General features: G+C 50.1%; 1 protein-coding gene across 1 annotated transcript in view; it reads left to right on the forward strand.

Annotated features, from left to right (window-relative positions):
- hivep2a (HIVEP zinc finger 2a) overlaps positions 1-19,588 on the forward strand; it is a 177,644-nt gene that overhangs the window by 142,272 nt on the left and 15,784 nt on the right. Inside the window, exons 5-7 of the mRNA XM_067988549.1 lie at positions 2,922-2,990; positions 8,319-13,974; positions 17,220-17,377. Of these exons, the coding sequence (XP_067844650.1) occupies positions 8,890-13,974; positions 17,220-17,377 (5,243 nt within the window). The 5' untranslated portion in view covers positions 2,922-2,990; positions 8,319-8,889. The remainder of the gene's footprint in view (positions 1-2,921; positions 2,991-8,318; positions 13,975-17,219; positions 17,378-19,588) is intronic.

The following is a 19,588-nucleotide window of genomic DNA, read 5'->3' on the forward strand; positions in this document are numbered from 1 at the left end:
CAAAGGGAAACAACAACAACAATTTGCATTTATATAGCGCCTTTAACATAGTAAAATGTCCCAATGGCACTTCACAGGAGCGATTATCAAACAAAATTTGATCCTGAACCACATAAGGAGATATTAGGACAGGTGACCAAAAGCTTGGTCAAAGAGTTTTATGGAGCATCTTAAAGGAGGAGAGAGAGGCGGAGAGGTTTAGGGAGGGAATTCCAGAGCTTAGGGCCCAGGCAGCTGAAGGCACGGCCGCCAATGGTGGAGCGATTAAAATCGGGAATGCGCAAGAGGCCAGAATTGGAGGAGCGCCGAGATCTCGGAGGGTTGTAGGGCTGGAGGAGGCTACAGAGATAGGGAGGGGGCGAGGCCGTGGAGGGATTTGAAAACAAGGATGAGAATTTTAAAATCGAGGCATTGCCGGACCAGGAGCCAGTGTAGGTCAGCGAGCATGGGTCAGCCAAACTTTGGAGATTTTGAGGTGGCCTAATTGAAGTTTTCAAGATTTTAAAGTGAATGTGGGGAAAATTATTCAATGTGTTGAAGAGTTAAAATACCAGAGATCATAAGGAAGTTAGGGGTAGAAAGGGAAATAAGGTGGACCTAGGGTTGCCAACTCTGGTTGGACGTATTCCTGGAGGTTTCATCACATGACCGCCAGCCTCCAACCGCCCCTCCCGGTCAAACAGCCTTTTTCCGCAATCTCCAAAATGTTTATAACTAATAAGCAGAAGTGTTCAAAGCAAATAGAAAAAAAAACACACCGTTTTTTTAATAGCCCCTGATTTTGTCTCCAGGGATTGATCACAGCAGCGCCCAGGAGATTAATCTTTAATTCCTGGAGGCTCCAGGACAACCCTGGAGAGTTGGCAATCCTAGCTGGACCTTTCTCACCCACACAGCAACAGGCTCGTGGAATGAGTTACCAGCAAGGGCATTGAACCGGACAATATTAAAGAGTTCAAAAGGCAGTTAAGGTGCTATTATATTTATTGCTTTTGTAGTTCAGATTGCAGTAGAGAGATGTCCTTGGGTAAGAAATTCTAAATGTTTTTCTGGAGAGAGAAGGGATTGAAGGCAGGTAAGTGAGGTTGATTTATCAAAGAAGGATAGTCCTTTTGGGCCTGATACTGAAAGCGATAAGATCTATCACAGATATTTCTATCGCACTCAACCTACTACAGACAAGCTCCTGTTGACCTGAGGATAAGGACAGAGACTAGGGTTGCCAACTCTGTTTGGACATATTCCTGGAGGAGCCATCACATGACCTCCTGCCTCCAACTGCCCCGCCCCCACGCTCCTGCCATTGGTCAGCCAACATGACCATCCTCGCGGAGCCCCACCTTCCAACAGCCAATCGGAAAGCGAACAGACTCTCTATTACCCGATTGGATGATTCTTGACTGTCAGTCAAACAGTCTTTTTTCCCATGTCCAATATTTCAATAACTAATAAGCAAAAGTGTTCAAAGAATTATTTTTTTTGAAAACACTTTTTTAATGCCCCTGTAATTTTTCTCCCTGGGTTTTTTTTGCTCGCAGCAGTGTCCTGGAGATTAATCTTTAATTCCTGGAGACTCCAGGACAATCCTGGAGGGTTGGCAACCCCTAGTGGGGTGAGGTGATCAAATGCAGTCTAGAGTGGTTCTAAGCTACTGGATCTTTGGAAATGGAGCAGCAGGGAATGGAGGCAGCCTCGAATAAATACTGCATGACGTACAATTAGATAACATTCAGCAGCCATGGCAGAGGGAAGCGTTGCTGAACTTTTACCTGGGAGATTGAATGGAATGAGTAAAGTCTAACATAAAGTGAATTGTACATGGTCTGTGGAAGGAACTGACCTGACTGATAGAATAGTCTTTTCTTAAGTTCTGGCCAGTCTATCTATACCTTGTAGCTTAACCTTATAGCAGGCTTGTGAAACTTGAGTCATCTGGATGAAATTTGCATATCTGTTCATCTCTGCTCACTCTTCCCCTCTTTGCAACGTCACATGATAAAATCAAGACTGATTCCACCAATACTTATCAATGTTTGATCTCTGTGACTGCTTTACTTCCTTGATTACTGAATGGCGGTAGATGTTTGTTCAATTAATATACACATGAAGCACATTCACCTGCATTGTGTCAGTGCATGAAAAGCGTTATCCACTAAAATCAGTGCCTGTGGCTTAAACAATGTGGCTGAAATCACGCCTGTGGCTAGTCAGCGATTGCTACCGGACAAGACTGCGCTATTGTGAAGAGGTACTTTGCTGTTACAGTGCAGGCGCTCATACCAACCTGATTACAGATTGGCGGGAGTCCCTCCCCCCTCCCCCCTCCCCCTCGCAGTATTTTCCAGTTCACAACATGTTTGGTGCAGAGATAAGAGTTAAAAAGAATAAGTATTAATGGAGCATGCTGGAGAAGCTCAGCAAGTCAGGCAGCATCTGTGGAGAAAGAAGCAGAGTTAACGCTCCAGCCTGAAGACCTTGCGTCAGAACTAAGTACGAACGGAACTTAAGAAGGGAAAATGTAAAAGATGAGTTTTTGTTACATTTCCGACTTCAAAAGCTGAAAGTTAAATTGAGTCTAGAAAATCACCTCTGACCTCTTTGGGCACACAATGAGCCCCATTTCAGCACCTTGGTCGCGGGTAATAAAATGGTGCGTGTTCTATATTTAGGAATTGTTTTGAACTGGAACTACTTCCAATGAAGCAGGTTATTTTGCAATGCAATCAGGAGCGAAGTTATTTGAGAATTGCTGTGCGTGTGTGAGATTTTGTTTAGTGTTTATACAGGGAGTTGCGGTCCAATTGTTCACCATCCAAGAAGAGCACGGGTGCCCATCTGTCTAACTGCCTGTGTAAAGTCTCATAAAGCTGGTCACAATTGTAAAGCATGTTCTTACAGACTCTATATTTAATCCTTTCCAGAAAAGCCTGATGCCACGATAAAGGAGTGTTGGGATTACCATACTGAAGTGGAATTCGAAGGAAAACTAGGTAATGTGGTATTTGTGAATTTCGCACTCATTGAGGTGAGGGATGTTAACGGTGGGGAATGGAACACTGGGGTCCCGGGCTTTATTAATAGAGGCGTAGAGTACAAAAGCAAGGAAGTTATGCTAAACCTTCATAAAACACTGGTTAGGCCTCAGCTGGAGTATTGTGTTCAATTCTGAGCACCACACTTTAGGAAGGATGTCAAGGCCTTAGGCAGAGTGCAGAAGAGATTTACGAGACTGGTACCAGGAATGAGGGACTTTGGTTATGTGGAGAGACTGGAGAAACTGGGGTTATTCTCCTTCGAGCAGAGAAGCCTAAGGGGAGATTTGATAGAGGCGTTCCAGATCATGAACGGTTTTGATGGAGTAAATAAGGAGAAACAGTGGCTGAAGGGTCGGTAACCAGGTGATCGGCAAAAGAGCCAGAGGCGACATGGGGAAACATTTTTTTACGCAGTGAGTTGTTATGATCTGGAATGCGCTGCCTGAAAGGGCGGTGGAAGCAGATTCAATAGTAACTTTCAAAAGGGAATTGGATAAATACTTGAAGGGAAAAATATTACAGGGCTATGGAGGAAGAGCAGGGGAATGGGGACTAATTGGATAGCTCTTTCAAAGAGCCGGCATAGGCACGATGAGCCGAATGGCCTCCTTTTGTGCTGTATCTACTATGCACCTTTTATGACACTGTCCGTTCCAGGGCTGTATGATTAGATGCGGGATACAACCGCCTGTTCTTTCTCAACAATGTGCCTCAGCACCAATCTCCGTACAGCACCTTCTACCACACTGGTGTGACTTGCATATCACACCTCAACTATCCTGTGGCCTCTTGTGAATTAAGTTGAAGACTGCCCAAACTCTCTTCACTTAACACCCATAGAGCAAAAAGAACCGAGGTGACTGACATGTCATCAGTCTGCGCTGGAATGGAACCCAGGTCTTTGAGGTGAAAGGTCATTGTCTAACCCACCCAGTTGTTCCTTTTTACTTAGTAATTTGGTTGAAAGTCCAAGGGCTGTGGTACAGAATGCCAAACCCCACTTCCAGCCCATTGCCACCAGGGCCTATTTACATCTCCAAAATATCGGCCATCTCTGTGCCTCCCTCACTCCCACTGCTACTGAAACACTCACTCACGCCATTTTTCCCTTCTAAACCCAACGTTTCCAACAGTTGCTCCCTGGCTTCCCAAACTCCAGTCAACTTGGCCGTCCACGTCCAATCTCAACACAAAATCCCCCTTGCCTATCCCTCCAATCCTTCCCATCCTCCATTGGCTCCCTATCTCTTTGTGCATCGATTTCTCAAGCCCTTGTCCATGTCTTCAAATCGCTGCATGGGGGTAATTTTGACTTTGTGCGATTGTATAAAACGGGTAGCAGCGAATCGCCAGCCCGTTTTTTCATCTCTCCCCATTTTTATTTCCATTGAAGTCAATTCACTGTCTGCCGATTTGCTGTCGCCCGTTCTACACTATCGCACAAATTCAAAATTACCCCCCCCCCTCTCTCATAGCTTGCCCTCCCTTCCTCTGCAGTCTCCTCCATCTTCCATCCTTGCCTGCACCTTCCTCTTTTCCAACTGTGGTCTAATGAACGTTTCCTCCTTCCCTCCAATCCGCCATCAGTGGCAGAGCCTCGTATGGAAATTACAACTCAGAGAGAAGCCATTCAGCCCAACCAGTCCGTGTGTGCATTTACCCTCCACACGAGCAGTAGTCCTACCCTGTTCCAGTTTCCCTTTTATTCCCTTGCCTTCAACCACCCATCTAACCTATTCTTAAAAGTTGACATGGCCTCTGCTTCAATCACTAACTCTGGTAGTGCATTCCACGGCCTTACTGCCCTCTGTGTGTAAAGAAAAAACATTTTTCCCGCTCTCTGTCCTAAATTTTGCCTCCACACTCTGGAACGCTCTCCCTAGATCCTGCCACTGTGCTACATCTCTCCGCACTTTCAAAAGCCTCCCTTAAACCTTCCTTTTCAACTGAACTTTAGGTCACCTCTCCCTCCTACACAGGTCAGGCGCTGAACTGTGAAGTGCCTTGGTCCGTTTCACAACTTAAAGGCCCTCTACAAATGCCAGTTATTGTTGTTTCAAACTCCCTGCATGTAACCGTGCCAGGACCAATGTAGAATGCAGAGCTGCACCAATATCTTGTACAGAATGTGGCAACACAAAACATACTGAAGCATGTCTGAAGTTTGATAATCTGTTCCGGCATAGCATGTCTACAGATACTGACTGATCCGCTCAGTGTTTCGAGCATTTTCTGTTTGTCTTTCGTCGCTGGGTCAAAATCCTGGAACTCCCTTCCTAACAGCACTGTGGGAGAACCTTCACCACACGGACTGCAGCGGTTCAAGAAGGCGGCTCACCACCACCTTCTCGAGGGCAATTAGGGACGGGCAATAAATGCCGGCCTTGCCGGCGACGCCCACATCCCATGAACGAATAAAAAAAGCTTTCATAAGAACATAAGAAATATGTTCAGGAGTAGGCCATACGGCCCCTCGAGCCTGCTCCGCCATTCAATAAGATCATGGCTGATCTTCGATCTCAACTCCACTTTCCCGCCCTATCCCCATATCCCTGATTCCCCTAGAGTCCAAAAATCTATTGATCTCAGCCTTGAATATATTCAACGACTCAGCATCCACAGCCCTAAATGACTTTCCTGTCATAGAATCATAGAATGATACAGCATAGAAGAAGGCCATTCGGCCCATTGTACCTGTACCGGCTCTTTGAAAGAGCTATCTGATTAGTCACATTCCCCTGCTGTTTCCCCATAGCCCTGCAAATTTTTCCATTTCAAGAATTTATCCAATAGGCTTTTGAAAGTTACTATTGAATCTGCTTCCACCGCCTTTTCAGGCAGCGCATTCCAGATCATAGCAACTCGCTGCATTAAAAAAAAATCTCCTCATCTGCCCTCTGGTTCTTTTACCTTAAATCTTGTGTTCTCTGATTACTGACCCTCCTGCCAGTGGAAAAGGTTTCTCCTTATTGACTACATCAAATCTCCTCTTAACCTTCTCTGCTCCAAGGAGAACAACCCCAGTTTCTCCAGTCTCTCCACTTAACTGAAGTCCCTCCTCCCTGGTACCATGGTGGGGGATTCGGCGATGGTAATGCTGTTGAATGTCAAGGGGAAGTGGTTAGATTCTCTCTTGTTGGAGATGGTCATTGCCTGGCACTTGTCTGGCGAATGTTACTTGCCACTTATCAGCCCAAGCCTGGATGTTGTCCAGGTCTTGCTGCATGCGGGCACGGACTGCTTCATTATCTGCGGGGTTGTAAATGGAATTGAACACTGTGCAAACATCCCCATATCTGCACCAAACAATTTGTAAACTGGAAAGCTACTGTGCTCATAACAACTTGATGGGTCCTTATATTTTGAAATATCATTTGTATAAACATTTTTAAAGTTATATATTGTCTCCCTTCCTCCATTTGAATACACAAATAAAAAGGGTCTACAGCAAGCTAAGGGTTAAATATAACTGTCAGAAGGTTGTGGTTTCAATCCCAATTTCAGGGCTTGAGCAGAAAATCTCGGCTGACACTCCAGCGCAGTACTGAGGGAGTGCTGCACTGTCGGAGGTGAACGCAAAAGAGCCCACGGCACTATTCGAGGAAGAGCAGAGGAGTTCTCCCCGGTGTCCTGGTCAACATTTATCCCTCAAACGACACTACCAAAAAAAAAAGCAGATTAACTGTTCTTCATCTTATTGCTGTTAGTGGGGTTTTTGCTGTGTGCAAAATGGCTGCTGCATTTGCTTCCATTGCAGTCACTGTACTTCAAAGTAGTTTGTTGTACGTAAAGCACTCTGAGATGTGAAACGGCACTATGTAAGCGCAGGACTTTTTTTATATGGTGGATGTGATTAGTGGTGGTGTGAGTTGGGGCAAAAGGATAATAATAGTGACTGAAATTCTACATATTCGACACAACACTATCTTTTAGCTTTTGCACCACCTACTAACTTTTTGTCACGGCAGATTAATTGCAAACACACTAAAATATTATGTACGTTTGATCTAAAAAGACGTTGACCGAAGTTAAAGATCAGTGAAGTTCTTTCATGCTTGTAAAAATCTGTCACGGTCCTGGGCCCTTTAAGCACTGACAGACTTGTGGTTCTTCCTCCCTGTCTATAGATATCAGTGAAATCAGGGGGTATCCCCTTACAGATATTGACCGACCCCGGGGGGGTACTCTCCACTCCTAACTTCTGAACAACAGTGTCAGCTACCCAAAGATAAAACGGTGCTATCGTTGCAGACGACACTTTATTATTAGTAGTATGAATGGAAATAACAAGCTAGTGAGTCAAAAAACACAGGATACAGAGTTGTGAGTGCTGTGCACAGGATGGGTGGAATAGTGGTCCCAGATGAACAGAAATCTGACGATTCTGTGGACCGCCATGACATCGAGTTACATCGAAACTGCAGAACAGAAACAGGCCGTTCGGCCCAACTGGTCCATGCCGGCGTATATGCTCCACACGAGCCTCCTCCCTCCCTACTTCATCTAACCTTATCAGGATATCCTTCTATTCCTTTCTCCCTCGTGTGTTTATCTAGCTTCCCCTTAAATGCATCAATGCTATTTTCCTCAACTACTCCTTATGGTAACACGTTCCACATTCTAACCACTCTCTGAGTAAAGAAGTTTTTCCTGAATTCTCTATTGGATTTATTAGCGACTGTTGTATATTTAGTTTTGGACTCCCGCACAAGTGGAAATATTTCCTCTGCGTCTACCTAAGAAAGAACTTGCATTTATATAGAGCCTTTCATGACCTCAGGACGTCCCAAAGCGCTTTACAGCCAATGGAGTTCTTTTTGAAGTGTCACTGTTGCGATGTAAGGAAACGCAGCAGCCAATTTGCGCACAGCAAGATCCCACAAACAACAATGAGATAAACGACCGGACATCAATAAGGGAGCGGCGAATTGTCAGAGGTGCCGTCTTTCGAATGAGACGTTAAACCGCGGTCCCGTCTGCCCTCTCAAGTGGACATAAAGTACCACATGGCACTATTTCGAAGAAGAGTTCTGTCCTGGCCAACGTTTATCCCTCAACCAACATCGCTAGAAACAGAACCGGGAGTGTCGGCCGAGATTTTGTGCTCAAGTCTCTGGAGTGGGACTCGAACCCACGACCTTCTGCCTCAGAGTCAAAAGTGCTACCACTGAGCCATGGCTGACGTCTGTAGGGGCCACAGACCCCACTTTGAAAACCTGTGCTTTAAATATCAAAACCTTTGCTGAGACTTGCTTTTTAATGTACTTCTGTTTGCCTTTGCAGGAAGCCAGTAGAGAAAAATCCTCCTCAGAACCCTGAAGGAAGCTTCAAATAAAACAGTATTGTTCACCGGGATACCGAGAGGGGCAGGAATTCCCTGAGCCGCGCAGAAGAGTTTTCCGGGCGTTCCACGACTCGGTGATGTTACGAGAACGGAGGAAGAGGGGAATGGTGTCTGTATTACCCTGCGCCTATTGAAAAAAGGACACTGTTTTAGAATGGAAAAGACGGAACGATTAAAAGAGAAGATATTCGGCAGGTCTGGCATAAACGCTGCGAGAAAAATAATTTGAAGCCGGCCGTGTAAACTTGCCCCACGCTTTGGTTGGGGAGAGAAAAAAGGTAACGGTGTCCAATGAAGGGAACTTTGCGAATGGTAACCCTCTGATTGCACTGCAGTTTGATGTTCGGAGAAGTACTCCCACCGCCACCTCACACAGCAAACCCAGGAATAGTTTGTGCCCAAGCAAGCTCCTCTTGACAAAATGGCAGCCTCGGGACTCCAGGAAGCAGAGCTTTAGATGCGTCTGCGCAAGGCCCTGGGAATCTGGCACATACAACCCTCCCAAAAGAGATGGAGCCGCAACGTACCATGCTGAGCACAGCCGCGTCTAAGGACGCCACCCCTATAGGTCAAGGTAGTAGGGACCGAGGAACTTTGACCTGTATGCAGTCCACCGCTTTCCCTGATCAGGTAGGACAAGGACGGGCACCGGACTCCGCGCAGGCTGGTGGCACCGGGCCTTTGCAGCCTTACTATCCGGCAAAGCTTCAGGTCTCCGCCGAGGCTCCTCAGCAGCAGCCAAAGCCCCAGCCGCACCACCACCACCACCACCACCACCAGCACCACCACCATCTACTTACCGACCCCTACCGTTACGCGCACTCCTTCCCCCACTTCTCCCAGCAGCCCACGCCGCCAAGCTTCCCGCCCGCTTCCAAACCGGAGCCGGGCTCGGACGGGCGCCCGTGGCAATTTGCCGGCCAGATGGAGCACGTAGCGCCGGACGCTTACCTCCCACTCCTCCAGTCCCGGCCCCACGCCGCACCCGCCCTCAGCAAGAAGGCGGCCTCTCTCCCGCCCGGCTACAGGCACTACCCCCAGGCGCTCCTCGGCCAGGCGCACGAGGAGGCGCTCCGCAAAGAGAAGAAGCCCAAGAAACCCGGCAAGCACATCTGCCAGTACTGCGGGCGGGCGTGCGCCAAGCCCAGCGTGCTGAAGAAGCACATCCGCTCGCACACGGGCGAGCGGCCCTACCCGTGCCTGCCCTGTGGCTTTTCATTCAAGACCAAGAGCAACTTGTACAAGCATCGGAAATCCCACGCTCACGCCATCAAGGCCGGCCTGGTGTGCGTGTCGGAGGCTGAGGCCGCTTCCCCACTGGACGTGGACCCAGCGGGGGCCGGGGAGGAGTCGGAGCTGCATTCGGAAGGAGACGAGAGCACGGACACCGACGAGGAGATCTGCATCGACAGGAGGCTGTCGTTACAACTGGCCGCAGAGTCGGAAACAACGGAAGACGTGAAGTCCGTTCCTTGCTGCGCTCCCAAAGCGGAGAGGGGCATGATGAGCAAGAGCAGTCAGAAATACAGCTCCGACTCCGATATATTCAGCGAGGAATCATCAGTGGGGCCGATGAAAGTTCCCATCTTGATCGTCCCAAAAGGCGCAGCTCAGACTCAAACTGAAAGTCCGCAGCTCATAAAAACCGAACCGCCCCAAAGCCCCGGCATGGTTTGGAAATATGGCGGAGCGCACACTATTAAGCAAAGACTTGCACTACGGTTGACTGAGAAGAGAGGGCAGGACAGCGAGCAGTCTCTGAACCTTTTAAGCCCCCACAGTAAGGGCAGCACGGACTCTGGCTACTTCTCTCGCTCAGAAAGTGCAGAGCAACAGATCAGCCCGCCCAACACCAACGCCAAGTCGTACGCAGAGATCATATTCGGGAAATTTGCGAGACTGGCTCCGAGAACCCTGGCAGCCAACATGGCAGCCCAGGAACCTCATCTTACGAGCTTCAAGGAGAAGGCTGGGTCAGTGCCCATTTCTGGCTCTAAACCGGACATAGAAAAGTTAATTGAAGAGCATATTATTCAGCTGATTACGCATAATGAAGTATTAGTCGACCCAAGTCAATTAAACACTGTCAAGCCCAGGAAGTTCTCTGTAACCAGAGGAGATGGTGGCGAGTCGCAGAAACATCAAATGCTGATGGGACCTCCTGGGAGTGACACAAAAACATATTGTGTGGGCTCCCTGCACGGACATGTTGGTGAGTCCCTCATGTTGTCAGCTGAAAAGGCACTTTTAGGCGTCCCGTCAGATATCTCCGACGGTGCGCCACTAATCAGAAGCAACTCAATGCCAATATCTTCAGGGAACGGGCTGGGCGTCCCACAGGTGCTGAGGGGAAGCCACTCTTTCGACGAGCGGATGGCGGGATCCGATGACGTCTTTCACACCGGTTCCGCCGGGTTGCCGCACCAACGCATGTTGAAACGGCAAACGGCCATCGAGTTATTCTCAGGGGCGGAGGGGCATCCGCCGGCGGGCTGCTCTGCCGATGACCTGGAGCACGGCTACGGCCTCCTCAAGAACGCTAACGCGGCGACCACCAAATCGGACGGGGGGGAGCCCGGCGAAACTGAACTTTCGGCCCTGGTGAGGAAAGTGCAGAGGGGCACGGGCTCGGTGTACGAGTGTGAAATATGCGGGATCAAGTACCAAATATGGGACAATTTCGACGCCCACCGAAAGTTCTACTGCTCGCAGCCCCACGCGCCGAGAATGAGGACCGCGATGCCCAAACCTGCCGGCGAGAGCCTCCCGGAATCGAGCGCACACTCACAGGTCACGCACTACAAGTCTGGCCACGGGCTGGAGAGCTTGCCGTTCAGGAAAAGGAGGAAAGAAAAGAGCGTGGGAGATGAGGACGATCTCCCCAGTGACTACAGCAGTCCATACGGTGGTTCCACCACATCACTGACATCGACGGGTGACTCTAAAACAGAGCCTCTGGATCAGGAACCTGTCTCGAGAACTGTTTCCATCTCCACCATGATTCCTTCAAGCATCTACAGCCCATTGAGGGGTACGGAAGGGTGCAAATTGCTCACGCATCCCGGAGGCAACGTGATGGACTACCTAAACAAAGCAGAAGATAGGGACGCCCACGGACTGGAAGATGCCCTTAGTTCCGCAGACACCTGGCCACATTCACCACAAGGCAAGCAGGTAGACCCCAGCAGAAGGGGCATTGGAAACGAGATCTCAGTCATCCAGCACACCAATTCCCTCAGCCGGCCGAGCTCGTTCGAGCGGTCAGACTCCATGCAGCATTCCATGTCGTGCGACGCTTCCGGTCCGGAGCCTGCGATCGGCCAAGACGGCCTTCAGCCGGAAGAGGGCGAGCGCCAGGCCAGTAGCCTGGCCGGCTCGCTGCCGCCTCCGCCCCAGCTGCCACCCAAACTCGTCCGCCAGCACAACATCCAGGTGCCCGAGATCCGTGTCACCGAAGAGCCGGACAAGCCCGAGAAAGAGCAGGAAACGCCAATGAAGGAACCGGATTCGAAAGTGGCCGAGGAGTTTCAGTGGCCGCAGCGGAGCGAGACGCTCTCCCAGCTGCCGGCGGAGAAACTGCCGCCAAAGAAGAAGAGGTTGCGGCTGGCCGACATGGAGTACTCGTCCGGGGAGTCCAGCTTCGAGTCCAGCACGCTGTCCCGCAGTCCCAGCCAGGAGAGCAATTTGTCCCATGGTTCCAGCTTCTCCCTGTCGTTGGACCGAGAGGAGAGCGTGAGGTCCATTGGCTCTTCGAGGCTGGAGGATCTCGGCAAGGCGGCGGAATACCTGACCGTGCCCTACGGTGCCAGCTCACTGGGCGCGCTGAGCCACCAGCAGAAGGAGATGAGGCGCTCGGCGTCGGAGCAGGCGCCGTGCCAGCCCTACGTGGAGATGGCGGACAACCGAAGCAAGTCCTTCGACTACGGGAACCTGTCGGCAGGCCCGGCCGGGACGGCGATGCCGTCGTCGCCCGTCGTCCGGGAGAGGAGGAAGTGCTTCCTGGTGCGCCAGGCCTCGCTGAGCCAGTACTCGGAGGGTGCCCAACTGGAACCTGCTCAGGAGCCGGTGGAGCAGATGCAGCTCGGCCAGGCCTGCGCCCAGAACGCTCGCGGCCCACGCCACCGCCCGCCCTCCCCCATGCCTCAGCTGGAGGACGCCCGCAAAGCGAACCCCGGCTCTCCCGTTTACCAGTCGCCGGGCGACGCCGCTCAGCAGCCCGGCCTCCATCAACACTGGCAACTCTTTCATCAGCAGCTCCCTTACTTCCTCGCTCAGCCTTCTCCCGCCGCTCCGCTGCTGCCCATCTCCGGCGGAGCGGAGCCTGCAACCTGCGACCTCTACGGCCAGCAGCTCTCTGCCTCCTCCTCGCCCGCCAAGGCCCCGGTCATCGTCGGGCAGGGCCCAGGCTCCCCGGTGCAGCCCTCACCCTCGCTGCTGGTGCCCGTCCGGATCCAGGCCAACGTGCCGTCGTACGGAAGCGTCATGTACACCAGCGTCTCTCACGTGCCGGGACCCCGGCCGCCCGGTCGGGGCGACGCCAGGGCGATCTGCAAGGTGGAGGACTACCTACCCCAGGGGACGTTGGTCAGCACCACGGCGGTGAGGGGCATCGGCCAGGAGCTCGCCCAGGTGCTGGCGGCCCAGCGACGAGGTTTGCTTCAGTACCCGCAGTGGACGCTCCCCCCCTCGCTGGCGGGCAGAATCGAGGCCACGGTGCCGCTCAGCCTGAACCTCTCCAGCGCCGATGGCGGTTCTTCGATTGGCGGGAACAAGCGGATGCTTTCGCCGGCGAGCAGCCTGGAACTCTTCATGGAGACCAAGCAACAGAAACGGATCAAGGAGGAGAAGATCTGCGGGCAGATGCTGGAGAAGTTAAGCCTTCACGAGTCGAGCGCGTCCCCGGTGATGGTGCAGAGCGCCCCCAAGCCGGCGAAGCCTCAGTTGGTGCGGCAGCACTGCACCACCGAGCTTAAAGAAGGCGGGTCCTCTCCGTCCTCCTCCTCCTCTTCCTCCTCCTCCTCCTCCTCTCAGGATTTCAAGCCGCGCCACAGCGTTCAGACGCTGGAATCGGCGCAATCTGAAGAGCGGCTTTTCTCCAGCCGGTGCAGCGACATGGAATCGTTGGAGAGCGCCGACGGGGACAGCGCCTACCGAGCCCCACGGTCGCCCAGCGAGCCTGGCTCGGAGGCTCAGAGCCAGCAGGTGCAGCGTTTTCCCATCAGCATGCTAGTCCAGGTGCCCACTAGCCAAGGCGGCACGGTGGTGGGCGGCACGATTCTCCTGACTGACCTGGCCGACCTGCAGCAGTTCCTTCAGTTCCCGAGTCTCCGCACGTCCACCAGCGTCAGCTGGTGCTTCCTGAACTACACCAAGCCCAGCCACACTCGACAGTCAGCTCCCAAATCCTCCATGTACGCCGCATGGTGCATCAGCTCCTACAACCCAAACCCGCCGGGCACGCCCACCAAGGTGGCCCTGGCCCTCTTGCGATCCAGGCAGAAGGCGAGCCGGGAGATATACATCATGTCGGCGGTCAGCTGGCCTAGCTCCGGAAAGTTGGTGGCCTCCAGCAGTTGGAAGCAAAGATTGGCACAGGTAAGAACACCCTCCGAAACGAAACGAAACCAAATCTGCACCGTGGTTTAATTGAGAGTCGGCGGCCACAGTTTTAACTGGTGGACTCAAACTTCCTGGGAACGCCAGCTGCTTGTTTGCCCCCTCGATGGTTTTTTGTGCCCCTGCCCCAGGCTCGCTACCAGGAGCCAACTGCTAACCTGACCCCAAGGCCCTAGTGGCCAGAGCTACATTTTTACCAAGGCCAGTCACGAGAGCCAAGGCTAACCTTGGGCGACCCAACGATAATTTGGGAAAAAAAATAAATAAATGAATTCGGGGTGGTTTACCATGGAGAGCCTGTCCCTTCCTCCCTCCCAAACAAATCATAGAATCATACAGCACAGAAGGAGGCCGTTCGGCCCATCGTGCCTGTGCCGGCTCTTTGAAAGAGCTGTCCGATTAGTCCCGCTCCTCCTGCTCTTTCCCCGTAGCCCTGCAAATTTTTTCCCTTCAAGTATTTATCCAATTCCTTTTTGAAAGTCATGATTGAATCTGCTTCCACCGCCCTTTCAGGCAGCGTGTTCCAGATCACAACAATTCGCTGCATTAAAAGAAAAATTGTCCTCATTTCTCCCCTGGAAATGTAGAAGCTGAGTTTAAAAAGTAAAGCAAATAGTTGAAGTGTCAGATCTCACTATAAATTTAGGGGGGTTGGAATCAATAGGTGCCAACTTCAGAAAAGAAAAAGGCAGTTGATTTTTGTGACCAAAATGATTGCTAAATTGAGGCCTACCTCAAAAAAAAGGGTGTAAGGTTAATCCCAGCAACTACAGGCCTGTCAGTTTAACCTCGGTGGTGGTGAAACATTTAGAAACAATAATCCGGGACAAAATAAACGGTCACTTGCATAAGTGTGGATTAAATTGAGGAAAGCCAGCACGGATTTGTTAAAGGCAAACCATGTTTAACTAACTTGATTGAATTTTTTAATGCGGTAACAGAGAGGGTCGATGAGGGCAGTGCAGTTGATGTGTATATGGACTTTCAAAAGGTGTTTGATAAAGTGCCGTATAATAGGCTTGTCATCAAAGTTGAAGCCCATGGAATAAAAGGGGCAGTGGCCGCATGGATACGAAAATTGGCTAAGTGACAGGAAACAGAGAGTAGTGGTGAACGGTTGTTTTTCAGACTGGAGGGAGGTGTACAGTGGTGTTCCCCAGTACTGGGATCACTGCTTTTCTTAATATATATTAATGACTTGGACTTGGGTGTACAGGGCACAATTTCAAAATTTGCAGATGACACAGAACTTGGAAGGGTAGTGAACAGTGAGGAGGATAGTGATAGACTTCAAGAGGATATAGACAGGCTGGTGGAACGGGCGGACACATTGCAGATGAAACTTAACGCAGAGAAGTGCGAAGTGATACATTTTGGTAGGAAGAACGAGGAGAGGCAATATAAACTAAATGGTACAATTCTAAAGGGGGTGCAGGAACAGAGAGATCTGGGGGTATATGTGCACAAATCATTGAAGGTGGCAGGGCAGGTTGAGAAAGTGGTTAAAAAGCATACGGGGTCCTGGGCTTTATAAATAGAGGCATAGAGTACAAAAGCAAGGAAGTCATGATGAACCTTTATAAAACACTGGTTCGAGCACAACTGGAGTATAGCGTCCAGTTCTGGGCACCGCACTTTCGGAAGGATGTGAAGGCATTAGAGAGGGTGCAGAAAAGATTCACTAGAATGGTTCCAGGGATGAGGGACTTCAGTTACATGGATAGACTGGAGAAGCTGGGGTTGTTCTCCTTAGAGCAGAAAAAGTTGAGAGGAGATTTGATCGAGGTATTCAAAATCATGAAGGGTCTAGACAGAGTAGATAGAGAGAAACTGTTCCCATTGGCAGAAGGTCAAGAACCAGATGACATAGATTTAAGGTGATTGGCAAAAGAACCAAAGGCGACATGAGGAAAAACTTTTTTACACAGCGAGTGGTTAGGATCTGGAATGCACTGCCTGAGGGGGTGGTGGAGGCAGATTCAATCATGGCTTTCAAAAGGGAATTGGATAAGTACTTGAAGGGAAAAAAATTGCAGGGCTACGGGGATAGGACGGGGGAGTGGGACTGGCTGGATTGCTCTTGCAAAAAGCCGGCATGGACTCAATGGGCTGAATGGCCTCCTTCCGTGCTGTAACCATTCTATAATTCTATTTTGTATTTTCTCATGTTGGTACGGTGTCAGCCACGTGGTTGCACTCTCACCTCTGAGTCGGAAGGTTGTGAATTCATAGTCCCGCTCCAGAGACTTGAGCACATAATCTGGCGGATGTGTCGGAGGTGCGGTCTTTCAGATGAGACGTTAAACCGAAGCCCCGTCTGCCCTCTCAGGTGGATGTAAAATATCCCACGGCCACTATTCAAAGAAGAGCGGGTGAGTCCTCCCTGGTATCCTGACCAATATTAATCCCTCAACCAACATCACTTAAAAAAGACAGATGATGGAGTCATTATTGAAGTGTTGTTTGTGGGACCTTGCTGTGCGCAAATTGGCTGCCACGTTTCCCTACACTACAACAGCGATTACACTTCGGAAAGTTCTCAATTGGCTGTAAAGTGCTTTGGAACAGCCTTAAGGTTGTGAAAGGCGCTATATAAATGCAAGTTCTTTCTTCTTTTCACTTTTTCTTCCTCCAATTTTTGTCACATGAACCTCACCGCCCGCCCCCCACTCCCGCCAACAAAATCTGCCTTCCTCGAGCAAGAGAGTCGGCTCGCAGAATGTCACCCCCTGCCCACCCCCACTCCATGCAGACGATGCTATTCCATGTCCAGATACCAGGAAGCTGCGTTTGAAGGGTGCAGGTGAAGAAGCCCATGATAATGCTCTGGAATTTTCCAAAATCAATTAGTAATTTAAAAAAAAATAATCCGCAGCATTTTTAGGGCGGTGGAATCAGATTCAGTAGTAACTTTCGAAAGGGAATTGGATAAATACTTGAAAAGGAAAAAATTGCAGGGCTATGGGGGAAAGGGCAGGGGAGGTAGTGGGACTAATTGGATAGCTCTTTCAACGAGCCAGCACAGGCACGATGGGCCAAATGGCCTCCGTCTGTGCTGTAAGATTCTATTATTCTTAATCGGAGAATTCACAATCTCTCCCTCGTTTTTTTTACCCCCACTGTTTGTGGAGAAGGCCTACCTCACGGACCTCAGATGGGTTAAAAGTAGATATCCGTGGGAGAGAGAAAAAAAAAACCTCCAAAATGCCATCTGTCTTTTCCAGATTAAATGGTACGAATCTTCCCAGCGTGATAGTGACGGGGCTGGAAGAAAAGCAGCAGGAAATTTTGAAAAGGAGAGGGAAAAGATGGAGACGTGTGTTAATAAAGATCATCCAGTCAAGCAACTCGAGGCCACGAGGATCAAAATCTTCGATGGAGGGTAAATCCCTCTTGGGAACTTAAAATATATTTCTCTTAGATAGCTGTTTAGAATTTGTAAGATTTTTTTTATCTTGTTATACCAACTTATCACATTTAGAGTTTTTCAATACTTCTTTGAATCAGTTGGTTCTGATTTTTGTGAAGTTCATCTTCGCTAAAGACTTGCTGCCAGACCTGACAAAAGTCCTGTTACTTTTCCCTTGTGTTTCTCTTTCTCCCCCTCCAATATTTTCCTGGTGCATTCGATCTCTGGCCAAAAAGATATGCTGGCAAACCTGCTCCCACTAGTGTCGCTCTGAATCTGGCCTCTGGGCGATGGCTTCCTCATGGAGTTGAGTTTGATACAGGATAACACATAACCCATCACTCCCTGTGCTCGCTGACTTACATTGATTCCTGGTCCGGCAACGCCTCAGTATTAAAATTTTCATCCTTGTGTTCAGATCCCTCCATGGCCTCTCCCCCTCCCTAACTGTGTAACCTCCTCCAGCCCTCCAACCCTCCGCGATCTCTGCGCTCCTCCAACCCTCCGCGATCTCTGCGCTCCTCCAACTCTCCGCGATCTCTGCGCTCCTCCAACTCTCCGCGATCTCTGCGCTCCTCCAACTCTCCGCGATCTCTGCGCTCCTCCAACCCTCCGCGATCTCTGCACTCCTCCAACTCTCCGCGATCTCTGCGCATGCCCGATTTTCATCACTCCACCATTGGCCACCTCGTCCCTAAGCTCTGGAATTCCCTCCCTAAACCCCTCCGCCTCTCTCTCCTCCATTAAGTCGCTCCTTAAAACCTACCTCTTTGACCAAGCTTTTGGTCACCTGTCCTAATATCTCCTTATGCGGCTCGATGTCAAATTTGGCCTGATTACACTCCTGTGAAACACCTTGGGGCATTTTACTATGTTAAAGGTGCTATATAAATGCAAGTTGTCATTGTGTTACCCTGTATACGATGTAAACCGTCTGAACCCCTCAACGTGTCGGTGCCCAGAGAGACAGTCCTCGCTGTGTGTTATCCTGTGATACGAAAGATAGAAAAAAACTTGCATTTATCTTCGGTCCTCAGTATAAACCCTATGAACCCCTCTGCATTACTGCAGTGAAACAGACCCTAACCGCTGTAGTAGATTATATGCAGCCACAAGAATTGGTAGAGGCTCTGGTTAGTGGAGGGTAGCTTTTAACGGATAGCTTCAGCTATCTTGACTGAGGGAAGAAGACTAAACCTTGAATACAGTCAAAGCTCTTCATGATGTCAGTGAGCTTGGCAGTTGACATACATGAAGTGTTGTATCATGATATTTTATCTGCCCACGTGTGCTGCTATATATAGGATTAGTCACACTGCGAGGCAGACTCATCAGTTTTCAAGTGGTGTGATTCAGGGTGTGATTTGGCTCGCTGTGTGTGCAGCTTCAGTGCTCTGATCCTCCTGCGCACAGACGCGTACGCACTCACGAGAGCACACACACACACACACACACGCCACAGGTTCACAAGTGTTCGCACGTCGCGGCTGCAATATTGCCTCTCCCGCTGTTCCATAGTATCAGTCACTGTTTGTGAGCCGTGCAGTCGCAAAAAACAATGCAGTAACCAAGTGACGGGAAGCCACAGTCGGCAGTAGCTGTGCTGTGAGCAGATGTTGCACCCGGGATTCTGCAAGGAAAGGTTAAAGAGGGGCTCTGTGTTTAAGGACTGAATGCGGAACACAACTAACAGCTGGTTTGTGAATCGCTTGTACAGGTGCTTCTTGCAATGAGGATAAGTTCCACATTCAGTGAGTTAAAACCTGAAGTGTTGCATTCTCCCCACCCCTTCCCCCCCTCCCCTTTCCCCCCTCCCCCATGAGATCCACACTGTGAGCTTCAGCAGCCTGTTCGATCCTTGGGAGGGTTGCCAACCCTGGTTGGACATATTCCTGGAGTTTTCATCACGTGACCTCCCAACTCCAACCTTTCCGCCCGCCATTGGTCGCCCGACTCGTCCATCCTTGCGGAGCTCCGCCTTCCCACGGCCAATCGGAAAGCGAACAGGCTCTTCCTCTACCCGATTGGATGATTAATGACTGTCAGTCAAACAGCCTTTCTCCCCCATTTTTGATATTTTTGTAACTAATAAACAAAAGTGTTCAGAGAAAATTTTTAAAAACACAATTTTGTTTAACGTCCTTATGTTTTTGTCTCCCGGGTGTTTCTCACAGCAGTGTCCTG

The sequence above is a fragment of the Heptranchias perlo genome, chromosome 8 (genome assembly GCF_035084215.1).
Source record: "Heptranchias perlo isolate sHepPer1 chromosome 8, sHepPer1.hap1, whole genome shotgun sequence".
NCBI classification, from domain to species: domain Eukaryota; kingdom Metazoa; phylum Chordata; class Chondrichthyes; order Hexanchiformes; family Hexanchidae; genus Heptranchias; species Heptranchias perlo.